This window comes from Electrophorus electricus, chromosome 21 (assembly GCF_041902795.1).
Source record: "Electrophorus electricus isolate QZ-2024a chromosome 21, ASM4190279v1, whole genome shotgun sequence".
Lineage (NCBI taxonomy): Eukaryota > Metazoa > Chordata > Actinopteri > Gymnotiformes > Gymnotidae > Electrophorus > Electrophorus electricus.
In genome coordinates this window covers 6,935,001-6,955,984 of record NC_137517.1, presented here as the reverse complement: position 1 = coordinate 6,955,984, position 20,984 = coordinate 6,935,001, and the positions used below count along the sequence as shown (strand labels likewise).

Here is a 20,984-nt window from a genome sequence, read left to right as displayed (position 1 = left end):
CCTCGCAGTGAGACGCAAAGCGCATGAAGCATCCACCGGCATCAGCGGGCGACTGCAACACGACCTCCTCATTCCGCGGCTACGACTCGTGTTAAGAAGGAACTGCTTTGAAAAGCCACCTATAAATCCTCACGTTACCTGGATCTAGCCTTCAAAGACTCCTTTCACCTAATGCCAGAAAGTGGTCACTAGCAAAAGCGATGGGCGCGTTTGGAGTCATTCTAGGGAGTTTACATTATATGGGACTCTATATCCAACTTAGTGCCTCCATCGGACAAGGTGGATACGCGGAGGTGGAGAATCATATCTCCAGCAACGGTAGGCTTCTACCCAGCCCGGTGTCCTGCTACACTGAGACAGAAAGAAACGACTTGATAACATAACGTTTAAATCCGGTTGATCGTTCATAAAACAGGCAAGTCGTAGGAGCGTAATCATATTTTCGAGTCAGCCTGCATTTCTTGGTGTGATTGACGAATGTCATCTCCATAAAACTAATGTAGCTTAATTAATCTTTAGATCTCCGAATTCGGGAGAATGGTTTTATTACCTTTGCCTGGATGCAGTTGTGTGCGCACGGGGAAAAGAACAAAAGAATTCTTCACCAGCAAGATTTATGATAACGCTCTATTAATTTATTTAACAGGTTTAATGTTTTTAGTAAAAATTCCGTAAATCCCACAAGGGCTTTAATGTTCAAAGGGGAAAAAGAGACATAAACAGTGTCTTTTTTGGCAGCTGTTGAAACGAGGGGCACAGACACCATCAGAGAGCGATTATCTTTGTTTGCTAGAATGCAGAGGGCATAATTTGACTATTCATCAGCCTAGCAGTGTATGGGTATAAAGAAAGATATAGTGCATGGTTGTTTTATTCGTTTAAATGTTCCTCTAACAGTAATGTTATGGCAGACTGTAAATACTGGTATTTAGAATACGTGATCTTCTCTCCACTGAAAATCCCGTTGGGATAGTTATAATCGCAGATCCACGCGGCCATGTTATTTGATTCATTCATATAATTACTCTAAATATTGTCTTTAAAAGACTGTTGTTGTTTTTTCTAGCATGCTAAAATATAATATCAGAACATTCTGTCTCCAGAACGTTCATAGCTGTGGTGCAGCTTGTCAGGTAATGTGTCACAGGACCAGGTTTCACAAGTGTCCACTCCTTCCATGTGAGTATCTGGACATGGTACAGACTTACTGTGCAGTGAATCTGATTGGAGGCATCCACTATAAACGTTATACAGAAGCTTTAGTGACAGAAGCAAACCCCACCTTGTTATACAATTATTAATTTTAGCTGATTGGCTGATGGATAATGAAATGGGCGGGGCTATTTGGAAAGGAGGCGTGTCCAGGTGCTCTCGCCACAAAATTAAGGGGGGCGTTAAAGTGCTCCCAACGTGTTGTATACCTGTGATACAGCTTTACCTTCACTTTAAAATCAGCTTGAACACAGTTAAAATATGAAAAGCAGCCGGAAGATTGTATTGTGTTCAGCAACATCACTGATATTAAAAATAGTTTTTAACTGCATGAAGACTCCTTCAATAAAAAAATTAAACCCATTCAGTAGCAGCTGGGCATCTGATTCCATTTGCATCTAGCACAAAGGTGACATGCCTGTTTGCGGTGGACTGTGTGACCCATACTCATCCCAGGAGTTTATTAAGTAGGAGTAGAATGTCTTGACTGTTTTTGAAGCTAGTGACTGTTTGCCTAAGCTCTTTTTAGATGTATTGACAATTCACACAAGTGCTTTCTCGTCCAGTGATTTTCCTCTAATGGTTTTCTCACCCCTGAGTAATATGAATCTTTGGAAATCAATGCCATTGCCTTTTATACACAAAACACTGGGGGCATGAGACTGGCCTGGGCTTGTTGTAAGTAGCTCTAATTAACACTGACAGAGGCTGTGATGCTGGTGCTGCTCCTAGCTTAATAAAACACAGAGGCAAACACCTTAGTGTCTAGCTCAGTAAACCACAGAATGGCCACACCGATTCTGCTGTGAGAAGGGCAGTTTTGTTTATACTTAAGGTTTCAAAGTGTTTTTCCTTTACAACATGTTGCATCAGGCCTGCAATCACTATGACCATCATTGCTGCTGAAGTGTGTGTGTTTGTGTTTGTGTGTATATATTTGTGTGTGTGTGTGTGTGTTTGTATTGTGATTGTAACAAAGGGAAGTAATGGAGTGTGGACAGAAAAAGGCTCTGTAGGGGGTAAACAACTCACCTGCGTGACCAGAATTAAATGCTCTGTCTGTCCTGCACATCTTCATTCAAACCATTTGATGTTTTTTTTTTAAACAGATGTTATAAAGTAAAATGCCAACTCTGGGCATTTGGGAAACTTCAGTTGTTTTCTTGTACAGAATAAACATCACTGTTGTGCTTTCCTTGGGCATTCACATGGATGCCACACAATGCATTTGCCTCTCCCCAAGGTATGATCCCCAAGGACCCCTAAATAGCCCAAATCCCAGGCTACACATACATTCAGAATTTTTTACTTTTGTGCGTCCTTCTGTCGGGTGCCACACTTAACGGAGGGAAAAGTGTGTTGATTGGAAGAGCACTCCGGGGTATTCCTTTCCCTGTTCTCTTCATGCCCACTGATGGTCGCAGGCTTTTCCGTACCCTGACTCATTCCTGTGTTGGAATGAAATGGCTTTCCTTGTTAAACAGGATTTGTCTGTTGGCTGGAGGTGTAGGGCTCTTTTCTTTGACTGTGCTGGAAAATTCACAGTGAAAAGCTTGTCCAGCTTCCTTGGTGTCATGGATGGCAGCTCAGTACTGGGGTTTACTGGGGTTTGCTGATAAATGCTTATGCCACCAGCTTCAGTCTAGGTGGCTGCACCTCTGGACAAAACGGCAGACATTAGAGAGGACATTGGAAACGACAATCGTAGTGATGTGGGTGATATGTTGGAGAACACTGAATTCTTGGCAGGCCACCAGTCATTAATCTAAGATGTGTGAAATCAAAAATTAGCCGATTCTCCACAAGGTGATGCATGTGGAGTTTGTGAACGTCACAACAATAGTCCTGACAGTTTTTTGTTTGTCTCGTTGTTTGTCAGATATTTAGAATGCATCCTTTATTGTAGCTGTTTAAATATTTTAGATTAGATATTGCTTGTTCTGTTGGCTGAAGCGTTTGTCCTGTGATGCAATTAGATCCTTCTTAGATTAAATTAAACTGTGTGTTAGGAAATGCCGCATTGATTTGTTGGTTGTGTAATATTCGATTGCTGTTTATTTTTATTATATGATGCCATTAAGGGGATGTTTTGACTTGCTCACAGATCAGTACTGTTTGCTGTGTTATTAGAGATATACTTGGTCTGATAAGCATCATATGTGTTTACATGGTTTTGTCTGCAGTCTCTATGCCTCCTCATGGTGACTCTGCCCTGGGTATTTCTATCATAAAGAATTTGTTATATTGAATGTGATTGTTGATGTCATGGACTAAAGCATGTGATTCTGATAATATACTGCTTGCCCATTCTAAGACTATCTAAGACACATTTTCAGAATTTGAGATCATAAATTACTTTCACAACAGAACCATTTACAAGTGTGTGTGTGTGTGTGTGTGTGTGTGTGTGTGAGTGAGTGAGTGAGAGAGAAAGAGAGAGAGAGAGAGAGAGAGAGAGAGAGAGAGAATAAGAGAGAACTTAGCAGCATTGCGGGTTTTGGACAGGTGCACAGGTGTGAGATACATGGTCCCTGGAGTGTGACAATTTCCTGTTCGGCGTGCCGGACTGCCACAACTCAGCCACCAGAGGCCTGAATATACAGGTCCCGCATGCTCATCGCACAGGTGTGCTGCCCCGTTTCAGACTGATTAAAGATGCATATGACCTTCCTCATGCCATACAGAAGCCCTGAGCAGTTCCTTAATGAAACTTGCCAAGATGTACCACATAATGTGTAGCTCGTATAAATAACTGTGTGCATATGCGTAATAGCTGCTTGATTACAAAGTGATGACTTATGGATTTGCTTAACTTCTGCTTCCTGTCTGTTCATGGGGCCACAAAAACATCATCAGACACAAAAACAAGAAATGTGTATATAAACACATCTGGTGTTGTGGACCAACACAGGCGGGCAAATGACAGAATCCCGAGTGAGAAACCTTATTACATGATGACCTGTGGACGCTTGACAGCCGTCCTGTTCACTCAGAACTAGCATCCATGCGTTCAGTTGACCGGTGGGCTCTAATACAGCATCTCATTGTTACTGCACTAGCAACAAGGATCAGCACTGGACTTTTTTTTGCCGATGTGTTATTCTGAGAGTGTGAGGTTCTGTCTGCATTCGCTTGGAGCATTGTGATGCACTAGGATGTGAAATTGGATGTTCAGTGTGACACTGCAGAAGGAAGCGCAATTTTCTGGAGCTCAGCCAATCAGCACATAGCAGGGAGTCACATGTCACCACAGGGGAGTTCTGATTGCGTGTGAGGCGAAGTTTCAGATTAGCATTTTCAGATTCATTCGACTTCATTCAACAGGTTTTAATGTTCTCCGATTCCAGCAAAGCAATTCTGACATATTCAGCAAATACAGTTTGTGAAGTGATACTCAGTCTTTGTAGGGCATGCACAGCAGTTAAACATTCCTAGCGTGGCAAGAAAATGAAACTGGTTTTTAACGATCAGCCAACACTGTAAACACTTTATGTATCGAACTTAAGAGGCAATCTTGGATGTGCACTGGGGGCCGGAGGGAAGACAGGAGCACAAGGCGGTGTTTACGTCCACCAACGGCATTGGCTTGTTTTTGGCTTACCTCCATCTCTTCTTCTCCATGGGTCTCCTCTCCAGAGAGATGAAATGCTTTTCACTTCAATAGCAAGTCTGAAATAGCTGGGTCAGGCAACAGACAGCCGTCTCTCTTCCCCTGTCTGTCTCTCTTTTCTCCTCTGCAGGCTACTCATCTTTACATAAGTATTCCTGTGGAGAGCTAATGCCTCAGAGCGCTCAGATCTGCACTTGGCCTTTTCTTCCTGCTTTTTCAAGTCCTTCAGTGCTGTGGGTTAGCTCGTCCTTACAGTGTCTTTGGGAGGAGGCTGGCGGAAACACACTCAGCGGCTGATGGCGTCTCTGAGGCTCCAGAGCAGTCAGCAGACAAATGGGACGCCGGTCCAGTCCAGTATTTATTGGATTTGGATACAAGTATCTATATATAAACAGTGAAAGAAGCTAATCAGCATGTTTGCAGTCTCTCTCTCTCTCTATCTATCTATCTGTCCGTAACTCCCCCGCCCCTATCTCTCGCACTCTTTCTCTCTTGCTGAGCTGTGGCGGTCTGTCATGCCCGCTTTCTATGTGTGAGTCCAACCCCCCCCCACCCCCCCCCCACAACTGACTTAATCTGAAGAGGACACAGACAGCACGAAAGAGGGAGAGATGGAGGCAGCGTGATCCTCAGTAGAGCCTCCAGAGCTTCATCCCAACAGCTTATCTCACATTAGACACATTTGAGCCAGGCTTGCCATCCCACACCTCCTGGGATCAGGCTGGCAGCATGCTCTTCTGGCAGCGCATGCCAGAGAACGAGAGAGACACAGGGACGGTTCTTCTCGCAACCTCTCTTTAAACATCACTCTCTCTCTATCTCTCTCTCTCTCTCTCTCTCTCTCTCTCTCTCTCTCTGAGCTAGTCCAGCTAGTCCGTCTCTGCAGCCCCTCCTCACTGATCCTTTGTTTGCATTGGAGTGCTGAAACCTCAGGAAAACTCACTAAAAGGGGAGAGGGAGAGGCTTTTGTTAGTTAATTAAGCCCTGCGTTGTTTGCAAGGACCACGATGTCCCAGTGCAATGGCACAGGAGCTAATGAACATGTGTGTGGCAAACAGAACCATTCCCACTGCTCACTACCAAGCCACTCGGCTATTTGGTATGAGACCGCATCTCTTCAATGTTTCTCTTTAGAGGGGTAGAACATTTATTAACTTGTATTTAGTGCCTATGTATTTGTTGATGCACGCAATATTTTTGATCATTTGTCTTTGCATTGTGGCAGAGGTTTTGTCCTCTGTTTTAGGCTGGTAATCCTAGCTGTGAGTCTAATTTGCATGCTAAGGAAGTGATCTCCACTGTAGCCAATCAGCTTGTTTTGTTTATATTGCCTTTCTGGAGACTAGAACCCTCACAACCCCAATCACAGTCCAATCACTTTTCCATTATTCCTGCTCATTTCCCTTCTTCTACTTTGATAACAGTTACCAGGCGATGGAGTCCATGTTGAGAGTAAGCTCAGAGACATGGAGCTTCAGGCACCAGTGTGCCAGAGTGGTGGAGGACTGGCACTGGCTCCGCCCCATTCACATACTCAGCCCGGCCCCTGAACACACCTCCTGCCCCTCATTTTGGTTGCATCTCTGCTAGCTGCACTAAACACAAATGCACACACAAACACACACACACACACACACACACACACACACACACACACACACACACACACTAATCCTGTTTAAGATTGTGTGTTCGTTTGCTTGTGTTTGTGTTCATTAATATCTGCTCATATAAATATTAGTGCGGGATGGAGACATGTAACATCATTCATCTGGGACACTTTACGCCTCTGTTATGAAGGACCCTTCTGTCTTCATAATGGGTAGTGACACATCCCTCCGGTTCTTCTGTGGCAGAAGAAGCACGGTGACCAGCCCTTGTGCTTATGCTGGTGAAATATGTCCTGTGCCGTTACCGTGGTCAACTCCGCCGCCGCCGGCCAGCTCCTTCGTCTCGCCCGTTTGTCTCATAACGGCATGCTATGGATCAGGTTTTATGAAGCGCTGCCTGTTAGAAATGTCACACCCGAGACTCCCGCGGGGCTGCACGTGGAGCATGCGGCTGACGGGCGGCAGTCGACAGTGACCACGGACCACTGTGAGTGGAGTCGGGTGGACTGTGGGTGGGGATGGAGGGAGGGGCCCCAGCCGAAGGCGGAGCCGTAACCAGCCAGGGTCGTTTATGGCCTCGCGTGGCGTCAAGCGCTTAAGGGGGACCGAGTGCGCGCGGAGTGTCGGATCGATCTGCGATTACGCTGCAGAGACGTTGCGACTAATCACGTCCTGCTGTCTCCTTCGTCACTGGCTGCTTATCTGTGCTCACACATGTTTGGGATTAGCAGGCCGGACTAGGACACGTGGATTTCGCAGTCAGGTCACTGAATATTGTTTGAAAATACCGGATCAACTTGGAGTGCCAGGAATACAGCTCGCAGCCACAGTGCTTTGAGGGCATAGTGTGGTAAGGGAGATGTCCAGAACATTGTCATGGAAGTGCCTACATGTGCTCCATGTGGACACTAACCAGAGCCATGTTGCTGCTTTCTCAGTGAGTACATCTTCAGCATGGCCCCAAGGCCTTTGGTTTCCCAGCAAGCTCAAGCAGGTGTAAATCGAGCTACAGTGAGTGGGAGCTGGGGTGGAGTCACCTCAAGCCAGGCTCACTTCATTTCACATTCAGGTGCTCAGTGACCAGGAACGAGAAGGCTTCAGGGCGACAGTGGTGGGGAGGATCCTCCAAGATTCTGGAGAAGGTGTGAGATTTATCTGAGATTCCAGAGAGGACCTGAGATTGTCTGAGATTGTGCGGAAGGTGTGAGATTGTCTGAGATTCCAGCGAAGGCCTTGTGTAGATGAGCGATGTCCAGGTTGAAGAAGTGATTTTTACATCATTCATTCACAGATAAGTCAAGTCAAAAATTTATATAGCACTTTTTACAACAGATTTTGTCACAAAGCTTTACAAATGTCCAAGTCCAAACCCCCAAGTGTGAAAGCCAAGGGCGACAGTGGAAAGGAAAAACCTAGAGAATGAGGAACAAACCTTGAGAAGAACCAAGACTCAAAGGGGGGGGGCCCGTCCTCTTCTGGCCGACAACGGTCACCAGAATATTAACAATATAGACAATAAGGAGCAGAATAAATAGTGAACGAGAAAAAAATAAATAAATAAAGGGTGAGATTTCAAATTCAGCATACTTCATCTAGTCTGGTGCAAAATCCCTTCTAATTAAACGCTGTTGAGTCTTCACCCCATCCCATTTCTCTCCCTCCTCCTTTCTTTCTTTCTTTCTTTCTTTCTTTCTTTCTTTCTTTCTTTCTTTCTCTCTCTCTCTCTCACTCTCTCTTTGTATGTGTGCGTGTGTGTATTCTGGCTTTTGAGGCCATCATGGGACCGGGCCACGCTGCTGTGTCAAGGCTGATTGAATGTGACACACTTCTCTCCTCTGCTATTCTTTGTAATAAGACAAGCCTGAATCGCCATCTCCTCCGCTAAATATCATCACACAAGTTACGCACAGTATAAGTCAAGGCAGCTTATTCTGCAAGTGCATGTTAATGAAGCCCACTTACAGAAACACGCTGCTCACTACAATGCCACTAACGACAACAACGTCATCAGCGTGATTGCAGGTCATGTGTGGCTTTGCCTCAGTTTTACCTTTTCACCTTCACGATCAGAAACTTGAAAGCATTACTGCTACTCAGCCCATAATAAGAACCTGTCACGTTTACCCCCTGACAGGGCCGAAAAGGGCTGTTGCTGTGCTCAGGCTGCACTGGAAGTAGATTCTGCAGGGGCAGTAGACGGACTGCAGTATGGCCATGCGGCACGGGCTTCCTCAAAGCGTTCCCCTAAATCTCAGACGCCCAGCTGTGGCAGTGAGCCACAGCACTCCTCCACAGCACTCCTCCGCAGCACTCTTCCAAAGCACTCCTCCACAGCACTCCTCCGCAGCACTCCTCTGCAGCACTCTTCCAAAGCACTCCTCCACAGCACTCCTCCACAGCACTCTTCCAAAGCACTCCTCCACAGCACTCCTCCGCAGCACTCTTCCAAAGCACTCCTCCACAGCACTCCTCCACAGCACTCTTCCAAAGCACTCCTCCACAGCACTCTTCCAAAGCACTCCTCCACAGCACTCCTCCGCAGCACTCTTCCAAAGCACTCCTCCACAGCACTCCTCCACAGCACTCTTCCAAAGCACTCCTCCACAGCACTCCTCCACAGCACTCTTCCAAAGCACTTTCCTTCTGCCTTTCCTTTTTTATCCTCCCTTTTGCCCTCGTTCATTCATTCCCTTTGTCTGCCTCTCTCATTCTCTTCATCCCTCTCTCCTTTGTCCTCACACCCTCTTTATGTTTCTGGTCAGAGTAGGTTGTGAGATCACATAGCCCATGCTGCGCTGCCTGTCGCTGTCGGGGGGGGGGGGGGGGGGGTGAGATCAGCTTTGTTGAATTCCTGCTATTGCGTGATTCCCAAGAGCCCTGCCCCGATTCCCAGGTGCAGGCATGCAGAGACACCTACTGACAAAATCCTCCAAGGCACGAGAGAGAGAGAGAGAGAGAGAGAGAGAGAGAGAGAGAGAGAGAGAGAGGAATGAGAAGGAGGAGTGGAGGGAGAGGGTAGGACGAGGGGCGGGGGCGGGAGAGAAGGAGGGAGAGCGAGGGAGGTAGAGAGAGAGAGAGAGAGAGAGAGAGAGAGAGAGAGAGATCTGAAATCAGGATTAAGGCAAAGCTGATTCCAAAACAGCACTCCCTCTCTGCCACCCTTGTTAAACGTGGTGCAGAATTCTACTGTCTTGCCTACTGAAGGCTTTGGTTGGGATTTGGGTGGTTTTGGATGCACTGCGATATCAAGCTGGCACCTGTTCTTGAATAACGCTCTCAGGGCGGATCCAATGCTGCTGCTCGGCTGGGCGGGTCCTTTGGGGTATTTTTTCCCTCCCATTGTTAAATATTCTGAATTCTGAGCACTGAGTTTAATGTGTCACCCATCCCTGTTCTAATTACGCGGCAGTTCCGTACAACACATGGGCATGCTTGTTTAGCTTGACTGACAGCTCGAGCTTTCAATCTCCATCAAATTATATAAGGTCACTGAATGTCACTGAAAACAATGATTTTTCTCCACTGCTGGGCTGCAGATCACAGATCAAGCACTGTATGAGAATCGAGGTACAAGCCATCATTTCGAGCTCTGAAGTCCTCTGCCGTTGTTTTGGGTGTAGACAGAGGTGCGGGGTGGCAGTTTCTGCCTGTACGCTGATACTGGCTCTGGTTTGCTGCTCTACATATAGCCACTGAGTGGCATGACTAACCTGACTCAGTGTGACATTCAGCCGATCCTGTCTCAGTAGTCAAGCATGCCTGCTTTGAAAGTGCGTCTCAGTGACTGACTGGCGGCATACCTGCACCTGGAGAATGAAAGCTAATGTAGAGAGTTCGCGCAGAAACACAAGTCACTTCTAAGACTGTAGAATATGTCAAACAGGATACACACTGGAAGGAGAGAGGAAGAAAGCCGAGTGACGACGGCCCGGCAGCCCCGTCATTTATCATCCGCGAACTGAAGTCTGCCACCTCTGCTTTCTTGCCTGCTGGAACACATCAGCTACCTTTTGCCCCTCTGTTCGGACATGCCTGCTAAGCGTCGGTGTGTCCGTAGCTGGACTACAGCCTCCTGCATGGCAGAGGAGAGGAGATTGCTATACTTATGGCCTCTTGGAATGCTCAGTTGGAATGCTCACACACACACACACACACATACGCACACACTCACACACATCTGATGTGTGCCTCTTGCTTTTAAATGAGAGGTACCTGTAGTATGGATGCATTTAGCTAACAATCAATGCATCACTGAATGCAACTTGCCACAAAGTCTTTGCGGGAATAATGAAATGCCACTCACTGGTATGATAATTATTATATGAACCATAGAACTCATTGGAAGCCATTTACAGGTCGATGCTGTGCGACTGTGTAAGGTTATATACCCTTAGCTTATCCAAGCCAGTAGTGCTGACTTCAGTCTGCATCTTACCATTTGGAAAATGTTCGGGCAAAGGTGCTCTGCTGTGTGAGCAGAGCGAATAAATGTTTCCGTGATATACTAAAGTCTAAGCTGCGTACAGCGCTGGGTGTAAGGATTATGACAACTCTCTGCTCTGACTGAGAAGACCCCTGAATGGTTTGCTATATGTTTTAAAGATTTTGGTAAAAGCTGCCTTTTGCTGTCCCCATAAATATAAAAGGAGCGGGCGGTAAATCCTTTTTAATATGGGTGCATTAGGCTCGCAAAGGTCATGTGTTATGGAGCTTTAACTGGTTGGTTGTTAAACGGCGTTATGTGGGGTTGGCCCGGAACCGAGGGCTAATCTACACAGGCGTTCTCTCAGGGAGCCCTGCACTGCAGTCCTGATACTGGCCATCTACACATAGCATATGCGCTTTTCCATTAAACAGCCTTACAGCTGCACACTGGCATTTTCAGTGCACACACGCTTCCCTGTGCTTACACGACACTGTTTCACACATCAGTTTAACACAGTGATTTGGCAGTGATTTTCGCACTTCTTATTTGTGTAGGTTGCTTGTCAACGGTGATGACAGAAACAAAAAGAAGCAAAAGTTCTAGTTATTATTAGAATATACCGTGTTATGAAAATGACTCCTGGATAAGTGAACTGTGTGGAAGAGCAGAAAGCCCAGTAAGAAATTGGTGTAGTTGCACTGCATGAACTGAGCGCTGACACACACCGAATGTCGGGTAAAGGTGTGCTAAAGTACAGTACATGAAAAAGTGAAGTCAGGTAAAGACAGGTGTGTAAATGTGAGTGGGAGTGAGAAGTGAGAAGGAAGTGTTCTGCAGCAGGAGGAGTGATCAGCGACTTTCCTCTGTTCACCTTGGTGAAGTGCTACACCTCCTTTTGTTTACGGAAAGAGTGAGCGTTATTTGGACGATGACCCAATCTTTGTGTGTAGGCGGGTGAGGTTAATTGCTCAACTGTGTCCTCTGTCAATTCTTGACAACATGAACATAACATGGCATAATTTGTTTTCTCATGCTCTGCTCTGGGTAGTTTCATAAACGTGCCTGTGTTGCTCTCTGAGACTGAAAGAACATTTGGGTTGACATGGTGGTAATTTGTTACTGCATTGTAAAAATATGTAATTAAATGGGGATTTTTTTTTTCCCTGCAGGTTTTCTCCCTGATCAACGTTCTCTGCTTCATAATTTTCCTCTGCTTTACCCATGTTTGCCACAGCAGCCCTTCTATCCTCACTAACTCTTTCTCTCCTATTCATGACTCTCCCTTGCTCCCTCGCTCCTTACTCTCTCATGCGCTCACTCTCACGTATAGCCCCGTATAAATTTTCTCTCTTTCTCTCTCTCTCTCTCTCCCACTCACTCTCTCTACTTCCCTCTGCTGTCTCTCTCCCCTCCACGCTGCGTTGTGCGCCCTTCACTTTTCCGGCTGGGTCTATTTCCATCCTTCGCCCTCATCTCCTTTTAGATGTCTAAGTCGTTTCATATTGCACCTGTCCCCCCCCCCCCCCCCCCACACACACACACACACACACTCCCAACCTCCTTCTCTCTCTGAAGCCTTATGTTAGAGCCCTGAAATATCTATGCCTCGGCTTCAACTGAAAAGTGTAGTTCATTTGTGCAGCCACCTGCACCGCCCAACTCCGACACGCGAGATAGCGCATATGCCGCTGTGATTCATATCAGCGGATTCACCGTGGATACAATAATGCTATGATGTGAAAGAGCAGCAGCACATTCATCATTTTGTGTGCTGTGTGTCTGCCTGTCCACCCACACTGCAGACACTCAACCCAAACACTGCCTGCGCTACTTTCAGAGTCAGTCTTAATAGAGTCTCTACTAGCTTCAATTCAAACAGCTAGCTCCAATCACCCTAGTTGGAAGCCTATCTCCAAATCTCCAATCACCCAGATTCAGACCTTCTAGAGTTAGCTATCCTAATTTCAACAAATTACACATCTTGATTGCTCGACTCTTTGTAAATAGACCCATGGCTTCCAGAGTTGGTTCTCCTCACCTAGATTCCGAGCTGTTACAGCAAGTACACCTAACCTCGATGAAACATACCAGAACTGCATCTGCTTATGTAGACCTACCATGGTTAGTTTTCCTCACATAGATCTGGGTCTTCTAGAGCTATCCTCATTTACAGTCAGAACATTGAGAGACTCTTCTCCGTGTCTGCAACATAGCTTCCCAGCACCAGTCATGGAGATCTAGAGTGGAACCCAGTCTGGTTCAACTCGCTGTGTAATTTCCAGGTTTAGTAGGTATGTAAGAGGAGGGAATCCACACATCTGGATTAGACTCTTCAGGCCAACCCCGATATACAATCAATCTCAGAATTTTGAAGTGTTTACAATGTACGTCTCTTTTAATGTGCGTCTTTCATTCACATTCACATGGCTGTATGATGACAGCACTTTGAGTGAGCTCACTCAATGTCAATGAGACCTGCACATGTTGACGCCACACCCCTGCTGATGCACCCCTGGCGACCCACACCCAGGGTTCTGCTCGGAAGACAGGGTTTCAGTATCGGGTCCCCCTCCCGTTTCCAGGGACAACAGTAGCATATGACTGTGCTGAGCTGCACTGTGTTGTACTGTGTTGAGTCTTTGCGGCAGAGGTTTGCTTTCCAGTGTTTCTCTTCCTGTTCTGTGCTCACACCAACAGAACAAATATAATAATCAGAGGTGCAGGAAATCCTACAGATGTTAAGGTTTTTTGTCCTACTTAACATAGAGAATCAAGGTAGTACTCTATATTTAGTTGATGATTTGTTAATTGCATATGGACTGTTTTTCCTATTAGGTCTGAATGTAAATTTTTCAGATTAAGTGCTGAGCTCAGATCAGCCTTGGCTTTCTTCCATCAAGACATACATGTGTTTGCTAGTAGATATGAAAAGGTTTGATGGGCAAGGCCCCTGATCCTGCACCCCAGTAATCACATGACTTAAATATGGCCCGTGGTGCAGGTCAGTGTGAGCAGAGTGCTCTGAATAAGAGGATTCACCACTGAGAGTACAGACAGGTCTGTCGACAGACAGACTGACAACATTCCCTCCACACCTCCACGTCTACCTCTTCTTCCTTTAGTTTCAGCTCAGATTATCGGAGTTGTTGATTGCTCCATTCTCTCCTCCTCTCTCCCTCCCTCGCTCTCGCTCTCTCTATCTCTCTCTCTCTCTCTCACTTCTCATGTTTTTGTGGCTCCGCTGTGGAAAAATCAAACAGTTTTCCTCGGACATATGGCGTACCTGCCGGTGCTTGGCAGCCCCCTGTTTGCCCAACACCAGACGAGCTTTGTTTAAAGCGCCGCTCGAGCCTCCGCGTTCACTCACGCTCTTGGCTCTGAGCTCGGCGCAGTGCTTCTGGGCTGATTTGTAAGCCCATGATCAGATTTCAGTGCAGTTCGCTTTCACTCTCACTGGGTGGATTGTGAGACCGTGACGAACGCCGAAGCCCCTCACAATGAGTCTTCCCTTTGATCTCGTGCTAATAATCCAGCGTTTCACATATCAAGGCAATAGGTTAAGAGGCCGTCTCACAGGAAAGGGGGCAGGCCCGATCTTCGCACTCCTCACCGACAGGATAGGCCCATTCCATTCTCACCTAGAACGGCTTTCCCACTACCAACAGGGATGACGAGACGGGGGGCGGCATATCTGATCGGCTCTTTCATTTCTCCCGGAGATAATGATGTCTCTGGGCCTCTTTTTGAACATGGCTTACGGAGTCCTTTGAGGCCCACAATTATGATGCGCAGATAGGGGTCCCTTAATTAATGTCTCTGGCGCTCATTGTTGGAGAGAAGAAGTTGTGGATGCACACAGTTTAATGGGGTAGGATTTCCACTTCCTGTATTTAATCATCCCTTGAAGCAGCAAACTGTCACAGAGCAGAGGCAATCAAACTCCGCACTGAATCTTGCGTGCTTTTTGCTCGGCATGTGCTGTTCTTCCCCGTTGCCTGAGTGGTTTCGTCTTTTTCAGCACTTCGGCACCCCTCATCTGTCCCTTTAGGTAATTGGCGGCGTCTTAGTGAACCTGATCGGGTGTAGCAGAGTAGAGAAAAGCTGCAGACTGTGAGTAGCAGCCATGCGTCTGAGGAGGTGTCCCAGTGTTCGCAGCAGGAACACATTCAACTGCTGAAACGAGGGGACAATATGTGGGGTGACACCATACGACACTTCACCACATGGCTCTTCCCAGACCATAGAGGGGCACGGACCGCAAACACCCCCCTCCCCATCTCTCTGCTTTTATGTCAAATCGATACATCGTGGGTTCTGTACGTTCACAAGTGAAAACTATAATGGGTTCCAGCCAGTGAGTTTCACGGCCACTCTGCAGTTTGCCTCACGGGTCATGATGTAGCTAGGCTGTGCACTGTCCTCCTCCTTATCAGACATACAGTGGGCCTGCAGATTTTAAAAAGCTATTAACGTCAGCACCTTCGAAACGACAGACAGGATGGAGTAGTGAGTGGACTGAATATTTCTCAGCTGGCCTGGTTTCCCCTTACAAGAGCCAAAACTTTATAGAAAGTAGATAGTAATAGTAATAAAAGATAATAAAATAATACAACAACTCCTCTTCCCCAATTGTAGTAGAACATAATTTATAGAAACATCTTACAGAGACTGAAATGTCGTTGGTGGCCTTTTTTTTTGGGCAGGAGGGGGGAGTCACCTGGATTGACTAGAAGGTCAACAGTTGATATCGAGTAATATTTTTTAACTGAGTCATCCAAATGAAGAGGCACTATTTGGACAACGTGCTGGCAGCTGTATTATAATGGCCCTCTCTCCCCCCCCGGTAGCCCATGCCAGAGCAGCGTGGGGATTGGGGCTGCTTTAGAGTCTGTCTGGGTCTGTGGCATTTCCAGCCTGGCCTGCTGCCGCAGAGCAATGGATTTGGTCAAAGAGCATCCGTAAGAAAAGCTCGCTTGTGATTTGTCAGTTTCATGGGCGTTCTGAAAATGCATGGGCATTCTGAAGTGCTCGCAGAACAAAAGAAGCAGGCAAACAGAGTTGTGGCAGTTGGTTTTTCGGTGAACCCCTTTCTGCGCCCCCCTGAGATTAAGTAAATCTCTCAGCCATGCCCAGCCAGTCCATGGACCGGGGCTGGGACCCTGGTTGCGATGTTTTTACCTGGAGCTTAAGGATTTCTTTTCAACTCCCAAGTCTATTCGATCCTTTCATGCAGAAATGCGGATTAGTGCCTTATCAGTGCCTTCACCAGTATATCTATTTCAACATTCTTCGCAACTTCGGGTCTGGTCCTCTTTCAGTAGTTCCCAGCACCTACATGCTAACGGAGTATTTTCAGGTGATGCCCCTACCCTACTTGCTCCTTTGCCGCATTCTCCATAAGCTCCTCTTATTCTTCCTCTCCGACAGCAGCCTTATCTCCAGGCCCCTGTGTGGAACGGAAGTGACCAGAACACCCTCGGGGCCTTCTGGTGGCCCCCGCAGTGCCCTGGCTCGTTTGAATGGGATTATGGGGGAAATTAAAATTGTTCTGAGGGGAGCAGTTAAGAGGATTCGGGTAGAGTTATTAGCCATATGGGTTGGGATCAGCTAGACTAATGTGTTCATTCCACATGGGGCTGGTTCTACACTACCCGCTATCAGAGGCGGTATTAGCCACAGAACTCCCTGCCAGTTTCTGTACATGACAGCACATATGCTCAGGCCCAGGGATACAGCTACAGACCCCTACAGAAAGGCAAGCCTTTACACTTTGGTGTTTGTCGGCTTAGCTGTTTGAACTTCCACTAGTTAAGAGGTAGTTCATCTCTTAAAAACACTGATGATAATGAAATAAGTCCACTGGGACACAGGAGTAATTCAGTTTATACTATATAGTCGTCAGTAGTTGTCTGCTTTTTAAAAGTTAGCTATCCCTTTAACAAAAATGCACTAGTAACCTATTGTTGACCTATGTACAGTAGATCAGATGGCACAGGGCACAGGCTCAGTTTGGTTTGTTTGATCTTGACCATTACAAGATAAGCATTCCTGTGAAAGTGCGAGCGACTTCCACAAAAACTGCTGGGCTGGGAGATTTTGTGTAACTTTGGAGTGCACACCTACTCAGGTCAACTATAATGTCCACTTTTCCCCAACATTAGACCCATTGCTCCCAAAATGATCGGATGTCTTTGTAGACAACGCGTTCCAGTCAGGCCAAATGCCCCATTCCCTCGCCTCATCCCGGAGTCAGCGCCATATAGTCGTGCCACCTCCTGGCCACTTTGGGTCTTTACACACACGTGCAGTCTGAGGCTTGACAGGGAAGTGTGGGAGGGAGGCTCTCTTGCTTAGAAGCGGGTAGGCTGCGGGGGGAGGATGTAGGGAGCGTGTCCGTCCTGATAAGCTTCCACAGTTGGTGAAAGTGCCCCGTTCGTGTTAGCCTGTTTGGTGATCAGCCTGGCTGTTGCCTTTTGACGGGTTGTTATGGGAAACGCTGACTGCGGATCAGTGTTTGGACCGTCTTTTCTCACGGTGAAAAGACGCTGTTATGGGAGTGCTCTCTGGCTGGGGGTGATGTGGCGTGGAACTGGACCGTGCCTGTCTGAATTGCTGATGAGCACAACTTACTCGTGAGTCCCCCGGAGACCCGCTGTGCTTTTGCTGAAGCAGGCATGTCGTGCACCTTTTTGTCCAACACCATCGGAGGGAATTAACATATCAGTAGTTGATTCTTGATGACTCCAGCGTTGGGTGCTAGGTGGTTACATGTGGTGAGGTGTTTTGCTTTGACATCTCAACTGCAGGGAAGCACTCTGTTAAGAGCATAAATTGTGTGAAACAGTAAATAATCTCTGGCAAAGCTTTAATAGACAGAGTGTATTTATAATGGAGATGATACAGGGGGTGTTTTGTCATTATTTAAATGTGTTTCAGCATAATGGAATTTATCTTCTGTCCCTCTTCTCTCTCGCTTCAGCTCTGTTCACAGAAGTCCCTCATGACATCACAGCACAGAGTGGGCAGGACGTCGAGATGGCATGCTCTTTTCGGGGGGCAGGGTCACCCTCATATTCGCTGGAGATCCAGTGGTGGTACATCAGGAATCATCGGGAGTGGACAGACAAGCAGACGTGGACCACCAATCAGGTGAGGCCTTTTTGCGCATATCCATTCATGAGACACAATTTTAAAAGCTCCATATAATATTCCATGACTTTCACCAATTGATCTCTTCAGGCATTAAATGGGGTATCACAGGGCCTCAAAATCTTTGTGGTGTTTAAACAACAATGGACTTCCAAGCAGCAAACAATTCTAATTATTATACTCTTACCCAGTGTGACTGTCACATTCAGTCATCACCACCACACTGTCACACACCATTGCGCACACACACACACACACTCTCTCACTCTCTCTCTCTCTCTCTCTCTCTCTCTCATCCCCCCTTCTGTTACTCTTGTCCTCTCTTCTGTGAGCTGATGAGTCATTCAAAAATCCACTCCATTTGGTTTTGCTTCTGAGCTGATTACCCATCTTTAGTGATAATCAATGATCTCCTCATTTAACCTACTACCATTGTGTTGTGTTTATTTGGTAGCGTATGACTACACAATAAGAATAATCAACCATTAGTCAAACACACAGGCATACATGCAGATAATTCTTTACGAAAATGTTTTTCAATTTCCAATTTGCAAGTGGAGGCTTCAAGGAAGAGTAGGACAGGCTTTTAAAGTGCATGTGAATGGCCAGTACCATGGTCAGCGGCTACAATGAACCCTCTGGAAGCCACAGAACTGCTTCAGCACCACGGAGAGCGGCACAGCAGAGGCCATGCTGAGTGAAGTGAGACCTGGCTCAGCAGGGACAACAAGGGGGCCTGACAGCTCTATATGCGTCTATACTGTCAGAGAAGAAGTGAGAAAGAGGATTGGATAAAGGGAAGAGAAGAGAAACAATATGGAGAGGAGAGGAGAGGAGAGGAGAGGAGACAAATGTAAGGCAGGTTCATTGCTACAGCCTATTTCATACACACGGATAATACCAAGTGCTTTACATAAACAAGGGAGACGGAGAACAGTGGAGAAAAATACACAGGCTTCAATGCACCGCGGAGTGTGCAGGAGGAAACAGTACCTACACATTAATCACAGAGGTAGAAATAGCATCAGGTTCCCTAGGCACCATGAAAAGGAGAAGGAGAGTATGTGTGTGACAGAGAGAGAGAGAGAGAGAGAGAGAGAGAGAGAGAGAGAGAGAGAGAGAAAGAGAGAGAGGTGCTAAGAGATGCAGATAGAATGGGCTCTGAATGAGGTGGCGAGAAAGAGACAATGCAGGAGTGAGAGGTGGCATGGAGTCATTTCAGTGTGGACAGGAAGGGAGGGGAGAGACAGCGAGGGAGTGGCAGGGGGGTTGCTGCCGACAGGAAACGCGTGCGCAACCAGGAAACATTTTAATTGGAGGGAGTGATGAAGGGGCAGAGGGAGGCGAAAGAGAAGAGGGGAGGGGAGAGGTGGAGGAACTCTCGCTCACCTCCCCACCATGCATTATTCATCCAGCCCCCTGAGGAGGGTGCAGCCTGCTACTAGCTAGAGGTGTACCAGGTCCACATAAACACACACACACACACACACACACACACACAACCCACTGCTTCTCACATCCCAGTATCCATGCTCCACCCTCACAGCTACTCTACACAGTGCCGTCTGTAAGATGAATTTCCTTCTGCACCTGGTGGTCAGGAAACTTGACCTTTGACCAAGGAGGGTTTGGTACTAGAGGATAACAACACTGCCGCTGGTTTCATACCGAGCGAGAGGTGTAATTTGGAGTAGTGGAAAGGTATGTGTCAGTGATGAAAACCTACTGGCCGTATATCCTTCTTCAAGGCTCTCTACGTTACATATTTTTGTTGATTTGTTCAAAACTGGGCTTACTCTTTTGGGTGCTTGAGAGCTGTTTTGAAATTTTCAAATAAACTGTAATGTTACAAAGTGCAGCAGAGACCTTGTAAATATAGCAGGTTAATGACTTTTTGCAAATCAACATTCAGAGAGGGAAAAATTCACATGGCAACACGGGAACAAATGTCACTGGATCAACGCAGATCTGACCTTTCCTTTAACCAGTATGTAAAAGAATTCAGCACAAGAGATGCATGACAAGATGCCATCTTCTTTGCGGACTATTTGAAACGGTTAATTAGATGGGCCTAACGACCTTGTATCCTTTATCCTGCAGGTGGTGCCTCAAGATGAGATGTCAAAGGATGCTACGAAAATAAGCGTAAGTTCGCTCCTTAAAACTGCACGTCAGCTCCTCATAGCGTTACTGTCTCTGAGAATGTCATCAAGGCAACATGGGTAGAAAATGAAGGCTCCTCCTCAGCCTAAAGACTGGCATTAGGCTTCAGTTCCCAGTAAAACATCTGACACTTACTGCAGGTCATTGATTTCTCTCACGAGTACATCTCAGCTTAGTTGAGTTTTAAGTGCCATAATGATATCCAGCCTCCTTCCTCTAACTCGCACAGACCAGTTAATGTCACCTGTGCAGTAATGGAATGTAAAAATACATTCTGTGTCTTTGTTAGGTTAGGTAATTGGAGCAGAAATACTTATAAACTCGTTCTTGCACTCCCCATCTCTCTTTCTCAGCTCTCTCTCCCTCTCTCTCACACACACACACACACTCTCTCTCTCTCTCTCTCTCTCTCTTTCTCTGCTTATGCTAATTTGTGGTAGGCAAAGCCTCCTAGTCTCTCTCTCTCTCTCTCTCTCTCTCTCTCTCTCTCTTCCCATTTCTCCTCTTTTCACTTGCTAGCCTGTGAAGCCGTATGTCTCTTGATGGCTTCACTGGTGCAGTGCTGCTGTTTTTGCCGGTGGGGCGGCCACAGGTAATGATTTGTTAACAGCTAGTCCTTCGTGAGCTGCTCCTGCTCTTGCTCGGGGGGTTGTGTTTGTGTGGTGATGCTAGCTTCCCCTGCGCTTGTGTGTACATTCATCTGTGTGTGTATGTGTGTGTGTGTGTGTGTGTGTGTGAGAGAGAGAGAGAGCCACTGGAGTGCGAAACTCCCCTGGTAGAAACACGTGATAACACCTCACAGTGCTAATGAGCT

At 46.7% G+C, this 20,984-nt stretch overlaps 1 protein-coding gene and 1 long non-coding RNA gene across 2 annotated transcripts in view; one reads left to right on the top strand and one right to left on the bottom strand.

The window, feature by feature from the left end:
• The window catches only part of vstm2la (V-set and transmembrane domain containing 2 like a), a 24,801-nt gene continuing 3,817 nt past the window's right edge, over positions 1-20,984 (top strand). Inside the window, exons 1-3 of the mRNA XM_027018092.3 lie at positions 1-318; positions 17,838-18,007; positions 20,108-20,152. Coding sequence (XP_026873893.1) covers positions 201-318; positions 17,838-18,007; positions 20,108-20,152 — 333 coding nt within the window. The 5' untranslated portion in view covers positions 1-200. The remainder of the gene's footprint in view (positions 319-17,837; positions 18,008-20,107; positions 20,153-20,984) is intronic.
• Positions 17,707-20,092, bottom strand: LOC145652761 (uncharacterized). The gene is made up of 2 exons (XR_014118973.1): positions 18,620-20,092; positions 17,707-17,935 (listed from the first exon to the last, which is right to left on the bottom strand). It is a non-coding gene; the product is annotated as an uncharacterized LOC145652761 (long non-coding RNA).